General features: G+C 32.0%; 1 protein-coding gene and 1 pseudogene across 1 annotated transcript; one reads left to right on the top strand and one right to left on the bottom strand.

Moving 5' to 3' along the window:
• Window positions 1–4,980: 4,980 nt before the first annotated feature.
• LOC148788605 (uncharacterized) lies at window positions 4,981–6,030 on the bottom strand (annotated as a pseudogene).
• Window positions 6,031–8,717: 2,687 nt separating this feature from the next.
• On the top strand, window positions 8,718–11,529 carry LOC105157419 (putative late blight resistance protein homolog R1A-10). The gene has a single exon (XM_011073828.3). The coding sequence runs from the start codon at window positions 8,798–8,800 to the stop codon at window positions 11,390–11,392; it is 2,595 nt and encodes an 864-aa protein (XP_011072130.1). The 5' UTR covers window positions 8,718–8,797; the 3' UTR covers window positions 11,393–11,529.
• Window positions 11,530–20,739: the final 9,210 nt, after the last annotated feature.

The following is a 20,739-nucleotide window of genomic DNA, read 5'->3' as shown; positions in this document are numbered from 1 at the left end:
AAGTATGTTTGAGTTAATTTGATATAAAAAAAAATATACATATAGACTGTAGAGAGTAGAAACTCATCGTGGTATTTTCTTCTCAAAATAACCTATCAACTATTATAGAAATGGAGTACGAAACTCCTTAGATATTACAGACCAATATTAAAACTTTGAATAATAATATGAACAACAATAGAGAAATAATGAGAACAACAGTATAGTAATGAAAATGGCTGAGAATAGCTAGATCCAAAACCTTTAAAGGGAACACCATCATTAGGCATCGCACCCACAAGAAAACCGACCCACGGTTGCACCACCACAAACCTCAACAACATCTTGATTTTTCAGATCACAAAATTCCACACACTCGGCCACTAAGACCCGACTTAGCTCACAAAAAACTTTTAAAAAAAGAAGGGGATAATAACTGTTGAATGTTAATTTATTTGCCACATGACCTCATTGATCTTCCTTCATTATTAAAACTTTTATTGACAACTTTTTCTATATTTAATTATTTTCTTCCCTCTTTAGTTGATTCAATATTTGATTTTCCTATTATTTGTTTTGTATCTTTTATGATTTTATTATAACATGTCACGGATGGGATCTGCACGAGTTTTATTACATTTGTTTTTTCAAGTTTGTGTACTTAAGGATAGATGTCACTATTATTATTCATTATTAATAAAATAATATATTAATTCTTCCAACTCCAAAAATAAATAAATTTGACTTGTTATGAAGGCAATGCTATTACTTATCAGTACTTGTACAACATTAATCTTTTTTCCCCATAATCCAAGAGAAACGAAATATAATTCATACAATGTCATTAATTACTACAAAAAGTTCGGCTAACATCACTAAAAGAAATATAATGTTATAAACTTAGAGAAATTCTAAGTTTATTAGCCTATCACTCTTAATAGAATATAAAGTAAAATATATATGTATTTCTCCAACAAAATCACTTTCTTATTCTCTCCAAAAACTCCTTTACAAATGAAATATATGGTGGTATTTATAGACCACAAAAAATGTGGTTACAAAATACACCATAATCATTATAATTACAAATCATAATAGGGGATACAAAAGGGTATAACATAATGGGTATTAAAAATGAATATGAAGAGGTGTATGCATTCATATATCATATTATATATAATACTCCCCCTTGAATGCATACCTCTTTATCATATACATCTTGCCTCGTTAAAAACCTTGCCTGAAAAAGCCCAATGGGATAAAAACCAAGGCTAAGAAAAAGAGTACAATTGTATAATCTCCCCCTCAATTGAAGCATATATCTTTCAGGTGTCGCTTGTCAATATTACGTACGAGTTGTTTGAACACCTTTGTTGGTAATGCCTTCATAAATAAATCTGCTAAGTTCTGACTTGATGAAATTTGTTGAACATCAACTTTGCCTTCCACTTGAAGCTCGTGAGTGGAGAAAAATTTTGGTAATATGTGTTTGGTTCGTCGCGTTTAACATAACCATCATTGATTTGGGCGATGCATGCTGTATTGTCTTTATATATTACTGTGGGACTTTTTTCGATTGATTCCAATCCACATGATTCATGCACATAATGTATTAGTGATCTAAGTCATACACGTTCACGTCCAGTCTTGTATAATGCAATTAATTCTGCATGATTTGATGAGGTGGCTACCAAAGTCTGTTTGGTTGAACGCCATGAAATAGCAATTCCACCATACATGAATACATATCCAGATTGAGATATAGCTTTATGTGGATCAGATAAATACCCCGCATTTAAATAACCAACTAATTTGATTGTTTTGGCATCATCATGCCTTTCAAAACATAGTCCCATGTCACTTGTTGCACGTAAATAACGTACAATATATTTAACACCATTCCAGTGTCTCTTTGTTGGTGTTGAACTATATCTTGCTAGTAGATTAACTAAAAATGCTATATCTGGTCGGGTATTATTAGCAAGATAAATCAATGCACCAATTGCACTGAGATATGGACTTCTGGACCCAAAATCTCATCGTTATGTGCTGGAGGACGAAACGGATCTTTATTAACATCAAGCGATCAAACTATCATAGGTGTACTCAATGGATGAGTTTTGTCCATATGAAAACGCTTAAGGACTTTTTCTATATAGTTCGATTGATGAATGAAAATTCCACCCTTAGTATGTTCAAACTGCAGGCCGAGATAATACTTTGTAGTACCTAAATCTTTCATCTCAAACTCACTTTTTAAGTAATCAGCTACTTTCGAATCTCTTCAGGAGATCCAATAATATTCAAATCATCAACATACACAATTATGATTACAAATCCCGACTTTGTCCTCTTTATGAATAAACATGGACTTATTTGATTATGGCAAAATTCTTTCTTTATTAAGTACTCACTAAGACGATTGTACCACATACGTCCTGATTGTTTAAGTCCGTACAAGGACCTTTTTAATTTGATGGAGTACATATGACGAGACTTTGACTGTAATGCTTCAAGCATTTTTAATCCTTATGGGATTCTCATATAGATATCTGTATCCAATGACCCATACAGATATGCAGTTACCACATCCATGAGCTGCATTTGCAGCTGTTGAATTACTGATAAACTGATCAAAAATCTAAGTGTGGTTGCATCCACTACAGGTGAATATGTTTCAGTATAATCAATTCTGGGCTTTTGAGTAAAGCCTTGGGCCACAAGTCTAGCTTTGTACCTTACAACTTCATTTCGTTCATTTCTCTTTCGTATAAACACCCACTTATAGTCAACATGTTTGACACCTTTTGGTGTTGGAGTTATTGGTCCAAATACTTCTCGCTTATTTAGCGAGTCTAACTCATCTTGTATGGCCTTTTTCCAACTTTTCCAATCATTTCGATGTCTATATTCCTTCATAGTTTGAGGATCATTTTCATCTTCATCCATAATTTGGACGACTACAGAATAAGCAAAAATATCATTCATTTCAATTTCTTTACGATACCAACCTAAACTGTTATGAGCATAATTAATAGACATCTCATAACTGTCGAGATCTTGCTCATTACTTTTAGAGTTTTCAGATAAAACCGCTTCAGGAATTTTATCCTTAGAGACACTAGTGGTCACATTAGCATCGTGATTAACTGAGACGATATGTTCCTTTCTCTTTCGAGGATTTACATCTTTAGAGCCAAGTGGTCTACCACGCTTTCGGCGTATTTGTGACTCAGATGCGTTTGATTTATTTAGAATCGCTTCAGGGACTTCTAAACAAGCTGGAACATTTTTAGCCGGAATATATGATTTTGTGACCTTTTTGGTATCTATCAATGCTTCTGGTAGCCTATTTGCAACACTTTGCAAATGTATGATCCCTTGAACTTCAAGTTCACTATCATTTGTCCGTGGATCCATAAAAGACATAGATGTTGCATTCCATGCAATATCTTTCCTTTTAATCTCCTTATCTACTCTCCCTAATGCCGGGAATACTGTCTTATTAAATTGACAATCCAAGTACCTAGCAGTGAATTGATCACCGGTCATTGGTTCAAGGTACTTAAAATTGAGGGAGACTCAAAACCAACGTAAATTCCCAGTCTCCATTGTGACCCCATTTTAGTTCGTTAAAAAGGGGGTATCAGGACATACACCGCACAACCAAACACCTTTAAATGAGATATATTTGGTTCTCTTCCGGAGACCAATTGTAATGGAGAAAATTTATGGTAAGCGGTAGGTCTAAGACGAATTAGAGCCGCTGCAAGCAAAATTGCATGCCCCCATGCCGATGAAGGCAATTTTGACCTCATCAATAAGGGTCTAGCTATTAATTGTAACCGCTTAATTAACGATTCTGTCAGGCCGTTTTGAGTATGTACGTGAGCAACTGGATGCTCCACAGCTATCCCATTGATTGACAATAATTATTGAAGGATTTAAAGGTAAATTATCCCGCATTATCTAACCTTATCCTTTTAATAGGATAATCAGAAAAATGAGCTCTCAATTGAATAATTTGGGCTAACAGTCTTGCAAAAGCAACATTTTGTGTTGACAACAAGCTTACATGTGACCAACGTGTTGATGCGTCAATCAACACCATAAAGTATTTAAATGGCCCACGTGACGGTGTTATTGGCCCGCATATGTCTCCTTGAATTCGTTCAAGAAACATAGGAGATTCTACATTCACTTTTGTGATAGATGGCTTTGTAATTAATTTTCCAAGAGAACAAGCCGAACATATAAAATCACTTTTAACAAGGAACTTTAGGTCCTTTAGTGGGTGTCCATGTGAATTTTCAATGATCCTATACATTATTGTTTTACCTGGATGGCCAAGTCTATCATGCCACAAAGTAAAAATACTTTGATCAACTAACTTCGAGTTAGTGATACCAAGTGTTTTAACAGAGCTTATCAATGTGCCATATAAACCAGAAGTATATGTTCTCATTCTTTCTAAAACTTGCTTCTGGCCAGTTTTATATGTTGTAAGGTACAGATATTCGATACCATTTTCATTCATGGTTTCAATATGAAAACCATTTTGTCGAATGTCCTTGAAACTCAATAAGTTCCTTTGTGATTTACTAGAATATAAGGCATCATTGATATGTAATCTTGTTCCTTCAGGTAACAAGATTGTAGCTCTTCCGGAGCCTTCAATAAGACTACTAACTCCTGAAATAATACTCACATTTGTTCTTGTCATTAACAATCTTGAGAAAAATTTCTTGTTTCTCAAAATTGTATGCGTAGTTGCACTATCAACAAGACAATGTTCCTTATCATTGAGATTTGTAATGACTTGATCCATTCTATATAAATGAAATAGACATATACTAAGTAAAAGAAAAAATTCATTCATAAAATATAAAAGCATTACTAGATAAAAAGAAATACCCTACAAATGAAAGTAAACATAACTAAATACTGGAAACATACTAATAATATTTGGGATAAATCTAATCAACAAGCATGTCAAAATCCTCAGTAATCACCAAATTGTAAGGGCAACTCAGGGCGATTTTTATCTTCATTTTCAATAGACTGAAAAAAATCTGAAGCATCCATGTGGGTATTGTTTGAGATTCCAGCCTCAACAAAATTAGTCTCAACTTCTTTACCCTTCGCTTTTACAGAAGCCTGGTATAATTTGATCAGATGTTGTACCGTACGACATGTACGAGGCCAATGCCCAGACATCCCACATCTATGGCAAAGATCTCCATTTGTTGTTTTCTCTTGTAGGTTTTTTGCCTTGTTCCCATTGTTTTTCTGAATATTGAGATTAATCCATGTATTATCATGACCATTACTGTGACCACGACCACGACCGCGAAGGCCACGACCACGACCATAAGAATGGCCCCGTGGTGAGCCATGGTAACGACCCTACGCCTTTCGTGAAGAAGTAGCATTTGCTTCAGGCAATGCCGCTAAAATTTCAGGAAGTAGCTTGGAACCAGTGGGTCGAGTGTGATGGTTATTCAACAAAAGCTGATTATTTTCTTCTGCAACAAGCATGTATGAAATCAACTCTGAATAGGTTTTGTACACATGTTCCCTGTACTGCTGCTGGAGTACAAGGTTGGATGCATGAAAAGTAGAAAATGTTTTTTCCAACATTTGTTCATCCGTCACATCTTCTCCACATAACCTCAACTTTGATACAATTCGAAACATTTCAGAATTATATTCAGCAATCGTTTTGAAATCTTGCAGTCGCAATTATATCCACTCATATCTTGCACGTGCTAAGATTACAGTCTTTTGATGGTCAAATCGATCCTTTAAACTCTTCCAGAGTTGAAAATGACTTCTGAGTATTAAATATTGAGACTTCAGGCTCTTATGAAGATGATGACGAAGCAAAATTATTGCTTTAGCACAGTCTTGCTCAGAAGCAATAGTATTTTCTTTTATTGTTTCTCCCAGTTTGCTACTTGCCAAATGTAGTTCGGCATCAAGAACCCATAATAGGTAGTATTTTCAAGAAAAATCAAGAGCAACGAAATCCAATTTTGTGAGATTGGCCATTAAGCTACAACAAGTTAATATGCACTTTTAGCATAATATTCAACATATACATATAAGTAAAATGAAATGTATTACATATGAGATAAAGTACAAATGACATGAAACATTACTAACATTAAGTTACATATAAGTTACCATGTAATTAGTATGAATTATTATGGCATGCATACATGGAATTAAATACATTTAAGTTTGGCTTAAATCTTATAATGTTACAAATAGCAATTAAATGGTATTCATGCCAAAATTATTTCTTAATAAATAAATTTTGTTGCACATAAATATATTAGCAAAACATGCAAAATACATACATGGGCATATGAAAGAAAACTATGTGGGCAAAGTTAATAAAATTAACTTCAAGTTAGTCATATAACAATAGCTATATTATGTTATCGAAAAATTATCACAAATCAAATAAATAAACGAAGAAGCATCGAGCTTCTTGATCAAGCCATTATCTCAAAACACTTCAGGTGGTGAGAAAATTAACATATACTTATTGTCGCTTCAGGGATGATATTGTACATAATTGGTACAAAATATTTCACCTACTACTGGAGATGATTTTAACTCATTACTTATTTTAGGAAGCAATGGAACATATCCACTTTAGGGGATAAAATCAAGAATTGTATGCCTGCTTCTTGAGGCAATATCACATCCACTTCAGGGGATAAAATCAAGAATTATATGCCTACTTCTGGTGGCAATATCACATCCACTTCAGGAGATGAAATCGAGAATTTATATATATAAATATATATATATATGTCTACTTCAGGAGACATTGAAATATATAATATAATTACTCATATTTTATTATGAAATATTCAAGAATAAAAGTAACTATGATATTGTAGAGGTAAACAAACAAAGAATAAAAATTATCCTAATAAAATTAACATTTTACCTTGATCGATCGTAACGTAACGTCGTGCTGATAACGTGTTATAAACTTAGAGAAATTCTAAGTTTATTAGCCTATCACTCTTAATAAAATATAAAGTAAAATATATATGTATTTCTCCAACAAAATCACTTTCTTATTCTCTCCAAAAACTCCTTTACAAATGAAATACATGGTGGTATTTATAGACCACAAAAAATGTGGTTACAAAATACATCATAATCATTATAATTACAAATCATAATAGGGGATACAAAAGGGTATAATATAATGGGTATTAAAAATGAATATGAAGAGGTGTATGCATTCATGTATGTGTGTGTGTAAAGAAGAAAGAAAAAGACTGAAGAGTGTTGAGGCGGTAGGGGTTGATGGCCCCCACCTCCCACTCTCAACTCTCTCTTTCATATACATATACTAATACATATATATATATTATTATTTTATTTATTTAATTAGATTTTTCTCAAAATATCAATTACTTCCATTCTGAATTTTCTTAATTAATATAAATTGTCCCCAAATATTATAACGAACTCCAATTTAATCCGTGCAAGTTTTATTATGTTCCAATTGTGACCTATAATTTATTTACTAATCACTAAGTTTCATAAGGATTTACCAATTGATCCTATAACTATGTATTATAATATTTGGGATGTCACAATTCTTCCATCCTAATAAAAATTTCGTACTCGAATTTAACTAACTCACCGGCTCAGGGAATAAATACGGTTATTTTTCTTTCATGTTCTCCTTAACCTTCAAGAATAAATACCAGCTCAACTAACCCCTTGGAGAGTGATGACTCTACTTGACCTTCACCATAAGTATTTCTTTATTTCTCAATTTCTTTATACTCCCTATGATTACTTCAAAAGAAATATTTTTTTTATTATGAGTAATTACCATGGCTATAAGGTAAAAAATATGGTGAATACTGATTAGTCAAGATTGTGCAATGGCTATGATCAACTGATATTTTCAACAAGAGATGCTAAAATATTAACCACAACTAAGAACTATAGCAAATGTTTTAACCATAGGTAAAATTATGTTTGATGTTGATTAACCATGCATGGTCAAACTTAAGTTTTCGCTTCGATTTCGTCTGACTGTTGTAGAGAGTATTAATTTATCATCAATTGTAAGGCGTAGTAATTTATAGTGTAGGAAATAATTCAATTTTTTTGTAGTGAATTAAATATTTGAACACAATTGCCCTTATATTATATAGTACGAAGGTCTTTTTTTTTTACATATTTTCATCTTAAATTATGTTAATTTTTTCTTGATTGGGATAAATGTATGTTTTGATTACAATAAAGTAAAATATCATTCTTAAGTTAACTAGTTCAAATAATAACGAATTAGTACAATAAATACACAAAATCATGTAAAATGTAATTATTAAGTTATTAACAGTTTAATGAGTAATTTACATATCCGCCTCTCAAATAAATTTTCTTTTTTTTTTCTCTCAATGACATCAACACGTCCAATGTGTTACAAATTCGTTATAAAATGATAATTATAAATAATTATAACACCTACTCCCTATGATTACTTCAAAAGAAATAATTTTTTTACTATGAGTAACTACCATATTGTTAAAAAGTAATTATTAATTTGATAAGAACATTATTAATTGGATCCATTTCGAGGGAATCTTCTGACTTTTACGTCGTGTAACACTACACCTAATTTATAACTTCGAAAACGGTGCTGGCTTGCACAAATTTATTAATCACAATTCTTGAAAAAATGAATTTTATTATCAATGTTGTCTGGCTTGCACAAACCATAATCATTCACATTCTGTAATCAACTCATAGAGCAATTGCAACAAAGATCAGAATGGCAGTAGCAGCTTATGCCTCTCTACTTTCTCTTTCGCATGTCTTGGAGAATCTTCAGCATCCTGCTCGCCGGACTCGCCTTCATCTTGACTCGAACCAAGTTCAAACCCTGCACCAAACAGTTCAGTTCTTGCTGGAATTTCTTGAAGTTGATTCTGGGAGAATAAGCCAAGAAATGGAAGATCTGGCAAGACAGATCGCTATTCTTGCTGATGAAGCAGAAGATGTGATTGACTTACATGTCGTATATCAACTTGGTCAGGGATCTCGGGATAAAAGTCAGGATATGGCCGCCCTCTCATCTTTCTATCAAGATATACACAAAGTAGTCCAAAAGATTGACTCCATCATGAACGAGTTGGGGATGATCCGAAAGGAGAGCACCGATGTCTCAAAACAACAACCGGTAGTTTTTGTGCTTGAGAGTTCATCCACAGCATTTACTTCCAGTGGCAAGAGTAGTACCATGGTTGGATTTGATGAGCACTTGGTTCGAGTCATGGACGAGCTTACTAGAAATGAACCTGATCTCCAAATCATCCCAATAATTGGAATGGGAGGTATTGGTAAGACTACTCTAGCTAAAAATACTTTTGACAATCCATATATTGTGCACCACTTTGATAGACGTATTTGGTTTACGATATCTCAAGAATATAGTGCTCGAGAAATTCTTGTGCGCCTTCTTAATGATGGAAAAGACCAAGAAAGTAATAAAACTTTGGCTCAATTAGGACAAAGATTGCATCAAAATTTATTTGGTCGAAGATATTTGATTGTTATGGATGATATGTGGAGTATCAGTGCTTGGGATGAATTAAGGTTGTTTTTTCCAAATAATAGGAATGGAAGTCGAATACTGGTGACCACTAGGATTTCAAATGTAGCAATTTCTTTAGGTACTCATAGCCCTTATGTGATGGATTTTCTAGATGAGGATAAAAGTTGGAATTTGCTTTGTCAAAAAGCCTTTGGAGAAGACAATTGTCCATATCCGAAATTAGAAGAAATTGGTAAGACTATTGCAAAGAAGTGCAATGGACTTCCTTTAGCAATTGTTGTGATTGGTGGATTGCTTGCAAATTCCAACAGGACACTAGAGCACTGGGAGTCAGTAGCCAAAAGTATAAACTCATTTTCTAACTTAGAATACAGTGAACGTTGTTTAAAAATATTGTCTTTGAGTTATGATAATTTACCTATTCATCTTAAACCATGTTTTCTCTATATGCGGATATTTCCTGAAGATGACGTGATTAAAGCGTCCAAGCTAATAAAATTATGGGTTGCCGAAGGATTTTTGAAAACATCGAGAGCTAAAACCTTGGAAGAGGTTGCAGAGGAATACTTGAGAAACCTTATTGACAGGAATTTGATTTTGGTTCATAAATGGCATTATGGAGGGAAGAAAGCTAAAACATGCAGGATTCATGATCTTCTAAGGGACCTATGCTTGAGACAATCTCAAAAAGAATGTTTGATTTGTGTCCCAAAAGCACAACGTATTAGTTTTTTTGAGCCCTGGGAAAGTTGCCTTTGTTTCCTATGCAGTTCTCGGCTCAATGAAGATCAAAGGATGGATCTCCCTGAAGTTCAGGTTGCCTCACAATCGACATCACTTGAAAGCCTTTTAGTGTGCGACGGCTGTAGGATTATGTATCCGAATCTGGTTAGATTGAGATTATTGAGGGTGAAAGCCTATGAGGACGATATAGAATTTCTGCATCCCACTAAATTGCGCTACCTTAAGATTAGCGATGATATGCAGTTGAAATTTGAATCTCCGTCTACAATATCTTTGCTGTGGAACCTACAAACTTTAACTTTGAAGTTGCCCTATAGAGTAAATCTCCCGTCTGAACTCTGGGATATGCCACAACTTAGGCATCTAATTTCAGACGGAGTTGTTGATTTACCTCACCCAGCAGTTACCCAAGATTCAATGATCATGGAGAACCTACAGACGCTTGCTCATTTTCGAAATTTTAGGTGTACAATTGATGTCCTTGATAGAGTTCCAAATCTTAAGAAATTGGGAATTGTTTACCTTGAGAAAGGCAGCGGTGGTCTAGAAAATCTTGCTCGCCTACAGAAACTTGAATCACTTCTTGTTATAGAAAAAGATGTGTCGCTATTGGCAAACATCACCTTCCCCACTTCACTCAAGAAATTGACTTTGACATCTTGCTGTATTCCTTGGGAGGAGATGACGGTTTTTGGTTCTGTTTTGCCCAATCTTGAAAAGCTTAAATTGTACGGTAATGCATTCAAGGGACCTGAGTGGAGTCCAGTTGAAGGGCAATTTCCCCGATTGAAAGTCCTAATCATATGGGAAAATGACCTGGTGTGGTGGAGAGCAGAAAGTATACACTTCCCCAAACTTGAGAGACTTGATCTTTATGAAATGCATTGCTTGGAGGAGATCCCTTCGGGTATTGGAGATATACCCACACTCCTCTCAATTCATCTCTGGGATTGCAGCGATTCTTCTATCAATTCGGCAAAGCAAATATTGGAGGAACAACAAAGCTCCGGAAATGAGATCCTCCAACTTTATGTAGATGAAGGACAAGTAGTCAGTGTTACTCAATAATACTATTTCAGTTTTATAGTTTATGAAAGAAGAGTAGCTACATCAAATGTCCAAACTATTTTTAGAATTTATCATTCATGTTGTCCAAGATTCTTGTGCTGCAGCTAATTGCGCGACAACAAAAGATTTCACTTTGGATTCATCAATAATATAAAAACATGAGAAAAGAGGAATTGTTTTATTATGGTCATTGAAGGGTCATATAATAATTGATATATTCTTTTTTGTGGGTGAAACCCTGTAATTATTATAATAATAATTTGTATTAATTATTATATAGACCATAATTAATTACCTAATTTGTCTGAATTAGAAAGTACGCATCAAACTGAAATGTATTTGACAAAAAATTAAATATTTTGGGGAAGTTCAATTTTGTCGTGGATTGTTTTATCATATCCATCACGAAAACCATTCGGACGTGTATTTAAAGTCCAAAATCTAAAACATTGATGGAAAATTTAAATTTCGAAATCTATCGTCACAAAACTACCTAGTCACTCAAGCGCAGAAGAAAAGATAAGTTTTGAAGCGATGTTGTAATGGTTTTTGGGGTACTGTTACGAAACTCGTTATAGAATTCGCATTAAAACCTAGTATAAAATTCGACAGACTTATCAATCTTATATTTTAAGTATGATATCTCAATATTTGTTAGCCGAATTTGTACCAAATTTCAATAAATATACGATTGTGTCTATTTCATCATATCTAATGGTTTGATTGAACGTTGCACAAGTCTCAAGGAAATCATACATTTCGGATACGATATCTCCACAACTGTGTAACAGATTTTTCCCAAACTGCATTGCATGTAAGATTGATTTTGTCAGCTCGATCATATCTAACGATATTTAAAATCGAATGGTCTGATTAAACGATACAATACAATAATATAGGATGACAATAACATCCCTATAAAGCTTACAATTATGAGTATATGAAATTATTTTATTTTGTGAACATATATCAAGAACAATTAAATTTTTTTTACATACTTATTTGTGTTACTCCACAAATTAATTACTTATGTAACATTAATGTGTACAGAACAAATATTTTTTTAATATTTTAAAATAATTACTTATTATATTTGAGATGGGATTTTAAGCGAAAATTTTGAATTTGGAACGGTTAAGAGGCAATTTACATAAATGATGTCGATTTTCAAAATTTAAGAAGTATTATTCAAAATTATTGCATGACATTTGACGTAGGTATTGGAATGATTAGACATGCGCCTATGAAGAAATAGCTCAAGAAATCCATAGAGTTACAAGCAGTAGTATGAAGGAGAATATCTCTCATTTCATAGATTGGAAGAAGATTCAATTCTTTACAGTTGCAGAGCTCCAGTATAAATAACAGTGGGAAAACAGAGGAAGAAGAAGGAAAAATAACAGACTAACGATTAAAACTAACTTATCAGCTAACTAACAACTCATGAGACATGTCAGCAATTTTAAGTCGAAATGTGATAAAGAAAGAAACATAAAAATCCAGAACACGTTTATGACTGAGAACAGACTTCTTCTTCATTGCTTGTAGCAGGGTGATCTTCATCACTGCAGCAGCTTAAATCTCCAACTTTCTTCATTCCCCCTTAAGATGGACCTCGAAAAAAGAGATCAAACCCATCTTGGATAGGAGATTGAAAAAATGGTGACCAGAGAGAAATTTCGTAAAAATATCGGCAAGTTGATTGGAGCTCGAAGTGTGCAGAGGAAGGACGAAACCAACTTTAAATTTCTCACGAACTATATGACAATCGATCTTGAGGTGCTTCGTGCGCTCGTGGAAGACAGGATTGCCGATATTGTGAAGTGCAGCCTGATTGTCGCAGTACAGAGAGATGGGAAGAGGGACAAAAATCTACAGTAGGAAATCCACAACAATTCACAGACAGTGGAGCCAATGCTGCGATATTCCGCTTTTGCGGTCGAACGAGCAACTGTGGTCTGCTTCTTGGACTTCCAAGAGATTAAAGCCTTTCCCAAAAACACACAGTAACTGGTAAGAGAGCAACGTGAATCCACACAACCAGCTCAATCCGCGTCGCAATAGGCAGTAAGGGACAACGAATTGGAGACAGGGAAGAAAAGACCACGCTCTGGACAACTCTTCAGGTAGCGCACGAGGTGAAGTGCAGCGGTCATATGAACAGAACATGGAGCTTGGACGAACTGACTGAGTTGCTGAGCTCCGAAAGCAATATCAGGCTGTGTGAAGGAGAGATAAAAGAAGACGTCCCATCAGTCTTCTATAAGGCTTAGGGTCAGCGAGAACCGAAGTATTATGAGCAAAGAGCTTCAAACCTGAAGGTAATAGAGAAAGTGCAGGGCGTGCATAGGAAAAACCAGAATCGAGAATGATGTCTCGAATAAATTTATGCTGAGAAATGGAGGTACCTGCAGAAGAGCAGGCAATTTCGAGGCCGAGAAAGTACTTGGCAGGGCCAAGATCTTTGATTGTAACCATCTTGTGTAAGAGTTGTTTAACCTCTATAATCTTTGAAACTGAAAAGCAAGTAATCAAAACATCGTCAACACAAACGATCAAAGCAACCAAACCTGTAGTAGTTTGTTGTGTGAATAGGCAATGGTCGTGTGGACACTGAATAAATCCAAAGGAAATCAGTTTAGTGGTGAACTCCAAATTCCACTGTCGAGAGGCTTGTTTCAAGCCATAGAGAGAACGTTTCAGCTTGCAAACTTTATTAGGAGCCCATAATAACCATCAAGAGCATGCATATAGATATCCTCATCAAGAAAACCATGAAAAAATGCATTATTAATGTCAACTTGATGGATAGGCTAATTAAAACTAGAAGCAACAACAAGAAAAATACGAACTGTGACTGCTTTAGCCACAGGAGAGAACCTATCAATGTAGTCGACTCCTTCCACTTGGTTGTATCCTTTAGCAACCAAATGTACCTTATAACGATCCACACTTCCATCGGCTTTGAGTTTCACCTTATAGACCCATTTGCAACCTATAACCTTCTTCCCCTTTGGTAAGTCTACAATCTCCCCGGTGTCATTGTCTTCAAGAGCCTGAAAATCTTATCTCATGGCATCCTCCCACTCCTTGCAGCCCTGTGCATGTTTGTAGCAACTAGGTTCCTGGACAATGGATAATGTAGCTAAAAAATGAATGTTTGATGATGCAACAGCAGAAGGGTGAAGGACAGAGGTGGAGGAGGAGTTACAATGGAAGTCATTAAGCCAAGCAGGGGGTTTAGTAGGTCTCTGTGATCTGCGAGGAACATGGACAGAAGTATTCCTGATGTCATCATCAGGAATGCAGGGAGAAGAACTGAGAGGGGGGTCTGAATGGTCTGAGGGAACCGAATCAGAATGGTGATAAGGATTGTTAAGCAATTGTGTAAGCATGAGAACAGGACCAATTTCAGAAGTAGTATGAGAATCACGGAATGGAAATATGTCCTCATGGAATGTAACGTCCCTGGAAGTTATGACCTTCTTATTATCTAAGTCATATAGTTTAAAAGCCTTTTGGCCCTGGATATAGCCAATGAACACGCACTTGAACGCTCTAGGAGTGAATTTAAATTTATGTGGAAGGGTATTGGAAGTAAAAGATAAGCAACCAAAGGTTTTGAGATGGGCATATGATGGACTGGTTTTGAATAGGAGTTCATAGGGTGATCTCCAACTAAGCACAGCTGAAGGAAGTTTGTTAATGATGTGTGTGACAGTGAGTATAGATTCAGCCCAGAAATAATCAGGTAAATGAGATTGAAACATGAGGGCTCTAGTAATCTCTAAAAGGTGACGATGTTTTCTTTCCACAACCCCATTCTGTTGTGGTGTATAAACACAACTCTTTTCATGAATAATACCATTTTTCTGTAATAGTTCTTGGAAGGATGAGCTGAGAAATTCAGTCCCGTTATCAGTGTGAATACATTTGATTTTGGTGTCAAACTGAATGACTGTTTGTGATAAAGAAAGAAACGTAAAAATCCAGAACACATTTATGACTGAGAACAGACTTCTTCTTCATCGCCTATAGCAGGGTGATCTTCATTATTGCAGCAGCTTAAATCTCCAACTTTCTTTAGCCTACATATGAATATCATTGTTTTGATGTCAAAACAACGTCGAGTACTTTTGTAACTGTTTTTTAAACAGCGATTTGTGCCAAAAGTTTTTATATATAAACCATATTTCTCTCTCTTTTTTTTTAAATTATTTGAAATTAATTTGTTGCATTTTCTGAAATGGTTATGGGGATGATTTGTTGGATTTTGGTTGGATTTTCTTAAATTATATCAAAATTATTTTGTTGTACTTTTCTTTCAATTTTTCTAAACTGATTAAGGAGATGTGCCCCCTACTTGTATTTTTTCTGAAATTATATGAAAATTATGATGATGCGGATGAGCATAAATATGATGATGATGGAGATGGTTTGATTTTTATTTTTTATTTTTGAAATTAACGCTGTTCTTTTTTCCAAAGATTATATGAAAATTATGATGGAGATGAGTGTGATTGTGAAAGTACATTGTTGTATTTTTTGAAAAGAAATTCAGAATTTTGCTTTCATTTTTCTGCAAAGTTTTGAAAACATGAGTAGTTTTTTTATTCTTCTCATTTTTCTGTAATTTTCTGAAAATTTTCAGAAATTTTTTAATTTTGTTTTTTGTAAGTTTTCCTTATTTTTCTCTTATGAAAATGCAATTTCCTATGATCATTTGAGTTTTCTATATTTCTTTCAATTGTTTGGATTTCATTAAATTTATGTAATTTTAGGAAATTTAGGAAAATTCGTGGGATTTAGTACAAATTTTAGAAAGCAATGATTAATTAGGAAAATTATTGAAATTTAGGATAAATTACAACTATATCCCCTGAAGTTTGGCATAATTAGGATTATTTCTTTATTATTTGTAAAATTACAAATACCCTCTAAATTTTCAAAATAACCGTGAAATTCCTGTACGGAAAGAGTGGAATTACAACATTACCCTTGATTAATTTTTTTTTTTATAAAGAATATTTGAAAGTATGTTAAAAATTTTGAGGGTGGTGAAGTCACATTTTTGCCTTCTATGTTTTGTAGATTATTTTCCTCTTCTCGCGCTTCTTTTTCCATCTCATTTGCAAAAACCCTATTCACCGAGAAAAAAAAAAAAGAGAAAAATCTCTCTCCAACTAAAATAAATGATGAAAGGAGAGAAAAATTCAGATTGGAAAATAAAAATTATTAATAATTTATCATAAAAAAGAGTTCCGTCTCTAAATCCGTCTCTGATAAAGACGGATTTTGTTCCGTCTCTAAATTTTGGTCTCTGATACCCTGTTTTCTTATAGTGCTACCATTTGAATTTATAGTACTTTAAAAAGTTATAAATCAAAATTGATATAATTTCTTATAATATGATATTATAACTGTTGACTAAAATTTAGAAATAAATTAATTTAAAATTAAAAAAATTCAATTGATTAAAAATTAGTAAAAGTAAACTTTAAAAAAATAAAACATGCAACGGGTATTGTAACAAAAGATAATAACATATAAACATAAAATTGTTTCAAATTTCGCCACCCATGCAAATTTAATTTAACTAATATTTGTACATTAAATAAAATTTGTAACAGGTGCGGAAACCCATTCAAGCTCTCATTATAAACAAAGACAGAATTTGGGACGGGTTTTGGAATGATTTTTTTTTTTTTTTAATCTTTGGAGTGATTTCTAGAATACAGAACTTAGAGCGAATTTTGGAACAGTCTTATTTTACTACATTTTCAAATAGTTACTTAATCTTGTTTTAAAAACAGTTTTAATTTTACAATAATAATTTTTATATTTTAGTCTTTTCTATGATTTTCTATATAGCTACATCTCGTTTAAGTTTTTATATATATATATATATTTTTTTAATAATTAGAAGATCTAAAACTAAATTTAAAAACATAAACAAAATCAACTCCCAACAGAAAAGAATTTTTTGAAAAGGATTTAACTTTTGAATGCTAATTTATTTGCTACATGACCTCATTGATCTTTCTTCATTATTATAACTTTTATTGAAAACTTTTTGTATAATTAATTATTTTCTTCCCCCTTTAGTTAATTCAAATTTGATTTTCCATTATCATGTCACTTTATCATTATTCTTTATTTGACCCCTCCAACAAAAAGTATTTATGCTAAAACTCGACCACAATTCTTCCTACTCCAAAAATAAATAAATTTGACTTGTTATGAAGGCAATACTATTATATGCACAACATTAATATCTTTTCACCATAATTCAACAAAACGAAATATAATTCATACAATATCATTAATTATTATAAAAAGTTCAGTTGACGTTGCTAAAAGAAACATAAATTTTTGTCATGGTTAAAACATTATATACAATTATTTACAATTATACAATGACCGTTACCAGTGGTTTCAGTAAGTGAGGCTAAAACATTAATCATAGTTTAAAATCATGACAAATATTTTGATCGTGGCTAAATATGGTAAATATTTTGTCCCTAGGTAAGTTTTATAACGTAAACTAACAAACGTTTAATATTTACCTTAGATGTTTGATAAACTAAATTAATATGTGCCAAGTCGATTATTCTTATATCTCTGTTAATAACTATTTTTACAATATCTATTGCACTTTTATTGGTAACTCTACAAATAACAATATAATATGTAATATAAAAGCTTTGGAATATTTTTTCCCACGACATTTTTATAATAGTGCAGACAATTTTTATCTATGGTTTAGTGCCCACGTAACATTTAAGCGTTGTGATATATTTTATTTTATTTTTTTAACAAAGAGCAATTCCTCTGGTGTAGTGTTGAAAATATTAAATCTTGTACACTGATATTGTGTTCTATTATATTATGGATGAATGTAAAAGATTACATCTCAAATGTTTAAATTATATTTTAGTCTATCTTACTAAAAAAATAATTTTACTATAAAATAATTTTAGTCTCAATGTATTAATCCTTTCAATTTTCATGAATTTTTTAGTTATTTTGTGATATATCGTAAGGATATTTATTTATTTAGGTTTATCATATTACCAATATAATAGCAAAACATATTAATATGAGTAAATAAGTATAATGTGACAAGAAAGTAATGAGTAAATATGAATAATGTGAAATTAAAGTAGTTAATGAGAGTAAATAACAAATAATCAGAAGTAATTAGTATGGAATAAAAGTAAATTATTTTACATAATTATCCTTAGGAATACTAATTAGTCAAGATTGTGCAATGGATATGATCAGCTGATATTTTCAACAAGAGATGCTAAAACATTAACCACAACTAAGAACTATAGTAAATGTTTTAACCATAACGAAATTTATGTTTGATGTTGATTAACCATGCATGGTCAAACTTAAGTTTTCGCATTGATTTCTTTCGACTGTTGTAGATAGTATTAATTTATCATGCTTGTAAGGCGTAGTAATTTATAATGTAGAAAATAATTCAATTTTTTGTAGTGAATTAAATATTTGAACACAATTGCCCTTATATTATATAGTACGAAGTTTTTTTTTTTTTTGTTTTTACATTTTTTCATCTTAAATTATGTTAATTTTTCTTGATTGGATAAATGTACGTTTTAATTACAATAAAGTAACATATCATTATTAAGTTAAGTAGTTCAAATAATAACGAATTAGTACAACAAATACACAAAATCATGTAAAAAGTAATTATTAATTTGATAAGAACATTATTAATCGGGAAAAGTTTTAGTTTAGTCTGCTAAGTATGTCTTTTTAATTTTAGTTCGATAACTATGTTCATTTTTGTTTAAGTCTTGTAACTTACGAAATTGCTTACTTTTAGTCCTCTAGTAGATTTTCGGACAATTTTACCCCTATGGACTTTTGAAAGACAGTTTTAGTCCATATGCACTCATAGGAGTAAAATTATTCGAAAATCTGCCAGATGACTAAAAGTAAGCAATTTCGTAAGTTACTGTACCTAAATAAAAATAGATATAATTATCGAACTAAAATTAAAATTAAACATATTTAGCGGATTAAAATAATACTTTTCCCTTATTAATCGGATCCGTTTTGAGGGAATCTTCTGACTTTTTCGTCGTTTCCCACTCACCTAATCCGGGCCATATTGCTAGGTGGCTTGCACAAACCATAATCAGTCTGTAATTTCTTTGCTCAAACCATAAAAATACGTGCGTAGCGATTCATTTAACCAAACTCTATATATATTTATAATTTTTGTTTTTAATAACATTCGTAAATTAAGTTATTATTAAAAATCTTATTTTTCTTTTTTAATAACATTTTTCTAAATTTTTTATCAATTTCTCGCTACTATATAATTTAATTAAACAACAATACGTAAAATTGTGATTTAGTTAATAATTTTGATGGAATTGTACAAATTAATAATAGTAATATTTAAATCTGACAAATTTAATAATTTAATGAACCAACAATATCCTTTTTATATCCTATTTGATATGCAATGACACTATTTTAAATAGTCAAACTCGTAAAATATTCTAATTAAATAGTAAAGTAAAATCTCTATAAATTAATACTCTATATATTAATAAACTCTCTAAAATAATAAAATCTTTCGGTCCCGATTTGGGCCTTTGTAAAAAATCATCAAATTCGATAAGATAATAAAATAATAATTTTTCGAAAAATTCTTTTATAAATATTAGGTCCCATTAAAACTCTAAATTAATAATTCATGAATATTACAATTATAAATATTATGGTAATTTGCTAAAATATAAGTCTATAATGCTTTACGCATTTGACCATTTATGGATGATTTTTCTATGCCTTTTAGATGAGAAGACATGATTGGGTGTTATGTTTCATTCATCATGCATGAATATATTTAATTGACTATAATAGTTATTTAAGTGCAACTAATTAATGTAAACATGTATATTTAAATAATTCCAATGAACTGAACATCCGTCCATGAATATAATAGTTAATTATATACAATGAATTGATATTATATATGAATAATATTTAATTAGTTACAAAGAATTGATTGATGCATGAAACATATATGAATTCATTTTTTTTCAATACATATGTACTAAATTTGCTGAATTTAAAAAGTCTCTTTTTTAATTAATAAAATATTAATTTATCGATAAATTAATATCTCTCTAAATTAAAAAAATTTCATGGTTCCAAAATTATTGATTTATAGAGGTTTTACTGTATATTGCTAAATATATACAATATTTAATAATCAAACTAATTAAATATTATAATTATACAAATTAATATATTAAAAATGCAATTTCCATACCTCTGTGTCTTCTTTTTTTTCGCCAGAG

This window comes from Sesamum indicum, linkage group LG3 (genome assembly GCF_026168435.1).
Source record: "Sesamum indicum cultivar Baizhima isolate 11 linkage group LG3, ASM2616843v1, whole genome shotgun sequence".
Lineage (NCBI taxonomy): Eukaryota > Viridiplantae > Streptophyta > Magnoliopsida > Lamiales > Pedaliaceae > Sesamum > Sesamum indicum.
This window is presented reverse-complemented; position numbering and strand designations above follow the sequence as displayed.

Excerpts from the sequence above, each read along its gene's own strand:
- LOC105157419 (XM_011073828.3), top strand. The coding sequence starts at position 8,798 with ATGGCAGTAGCAGCTTATGCCTCTCTACTTTCTCTTTCGCATGTCTTG.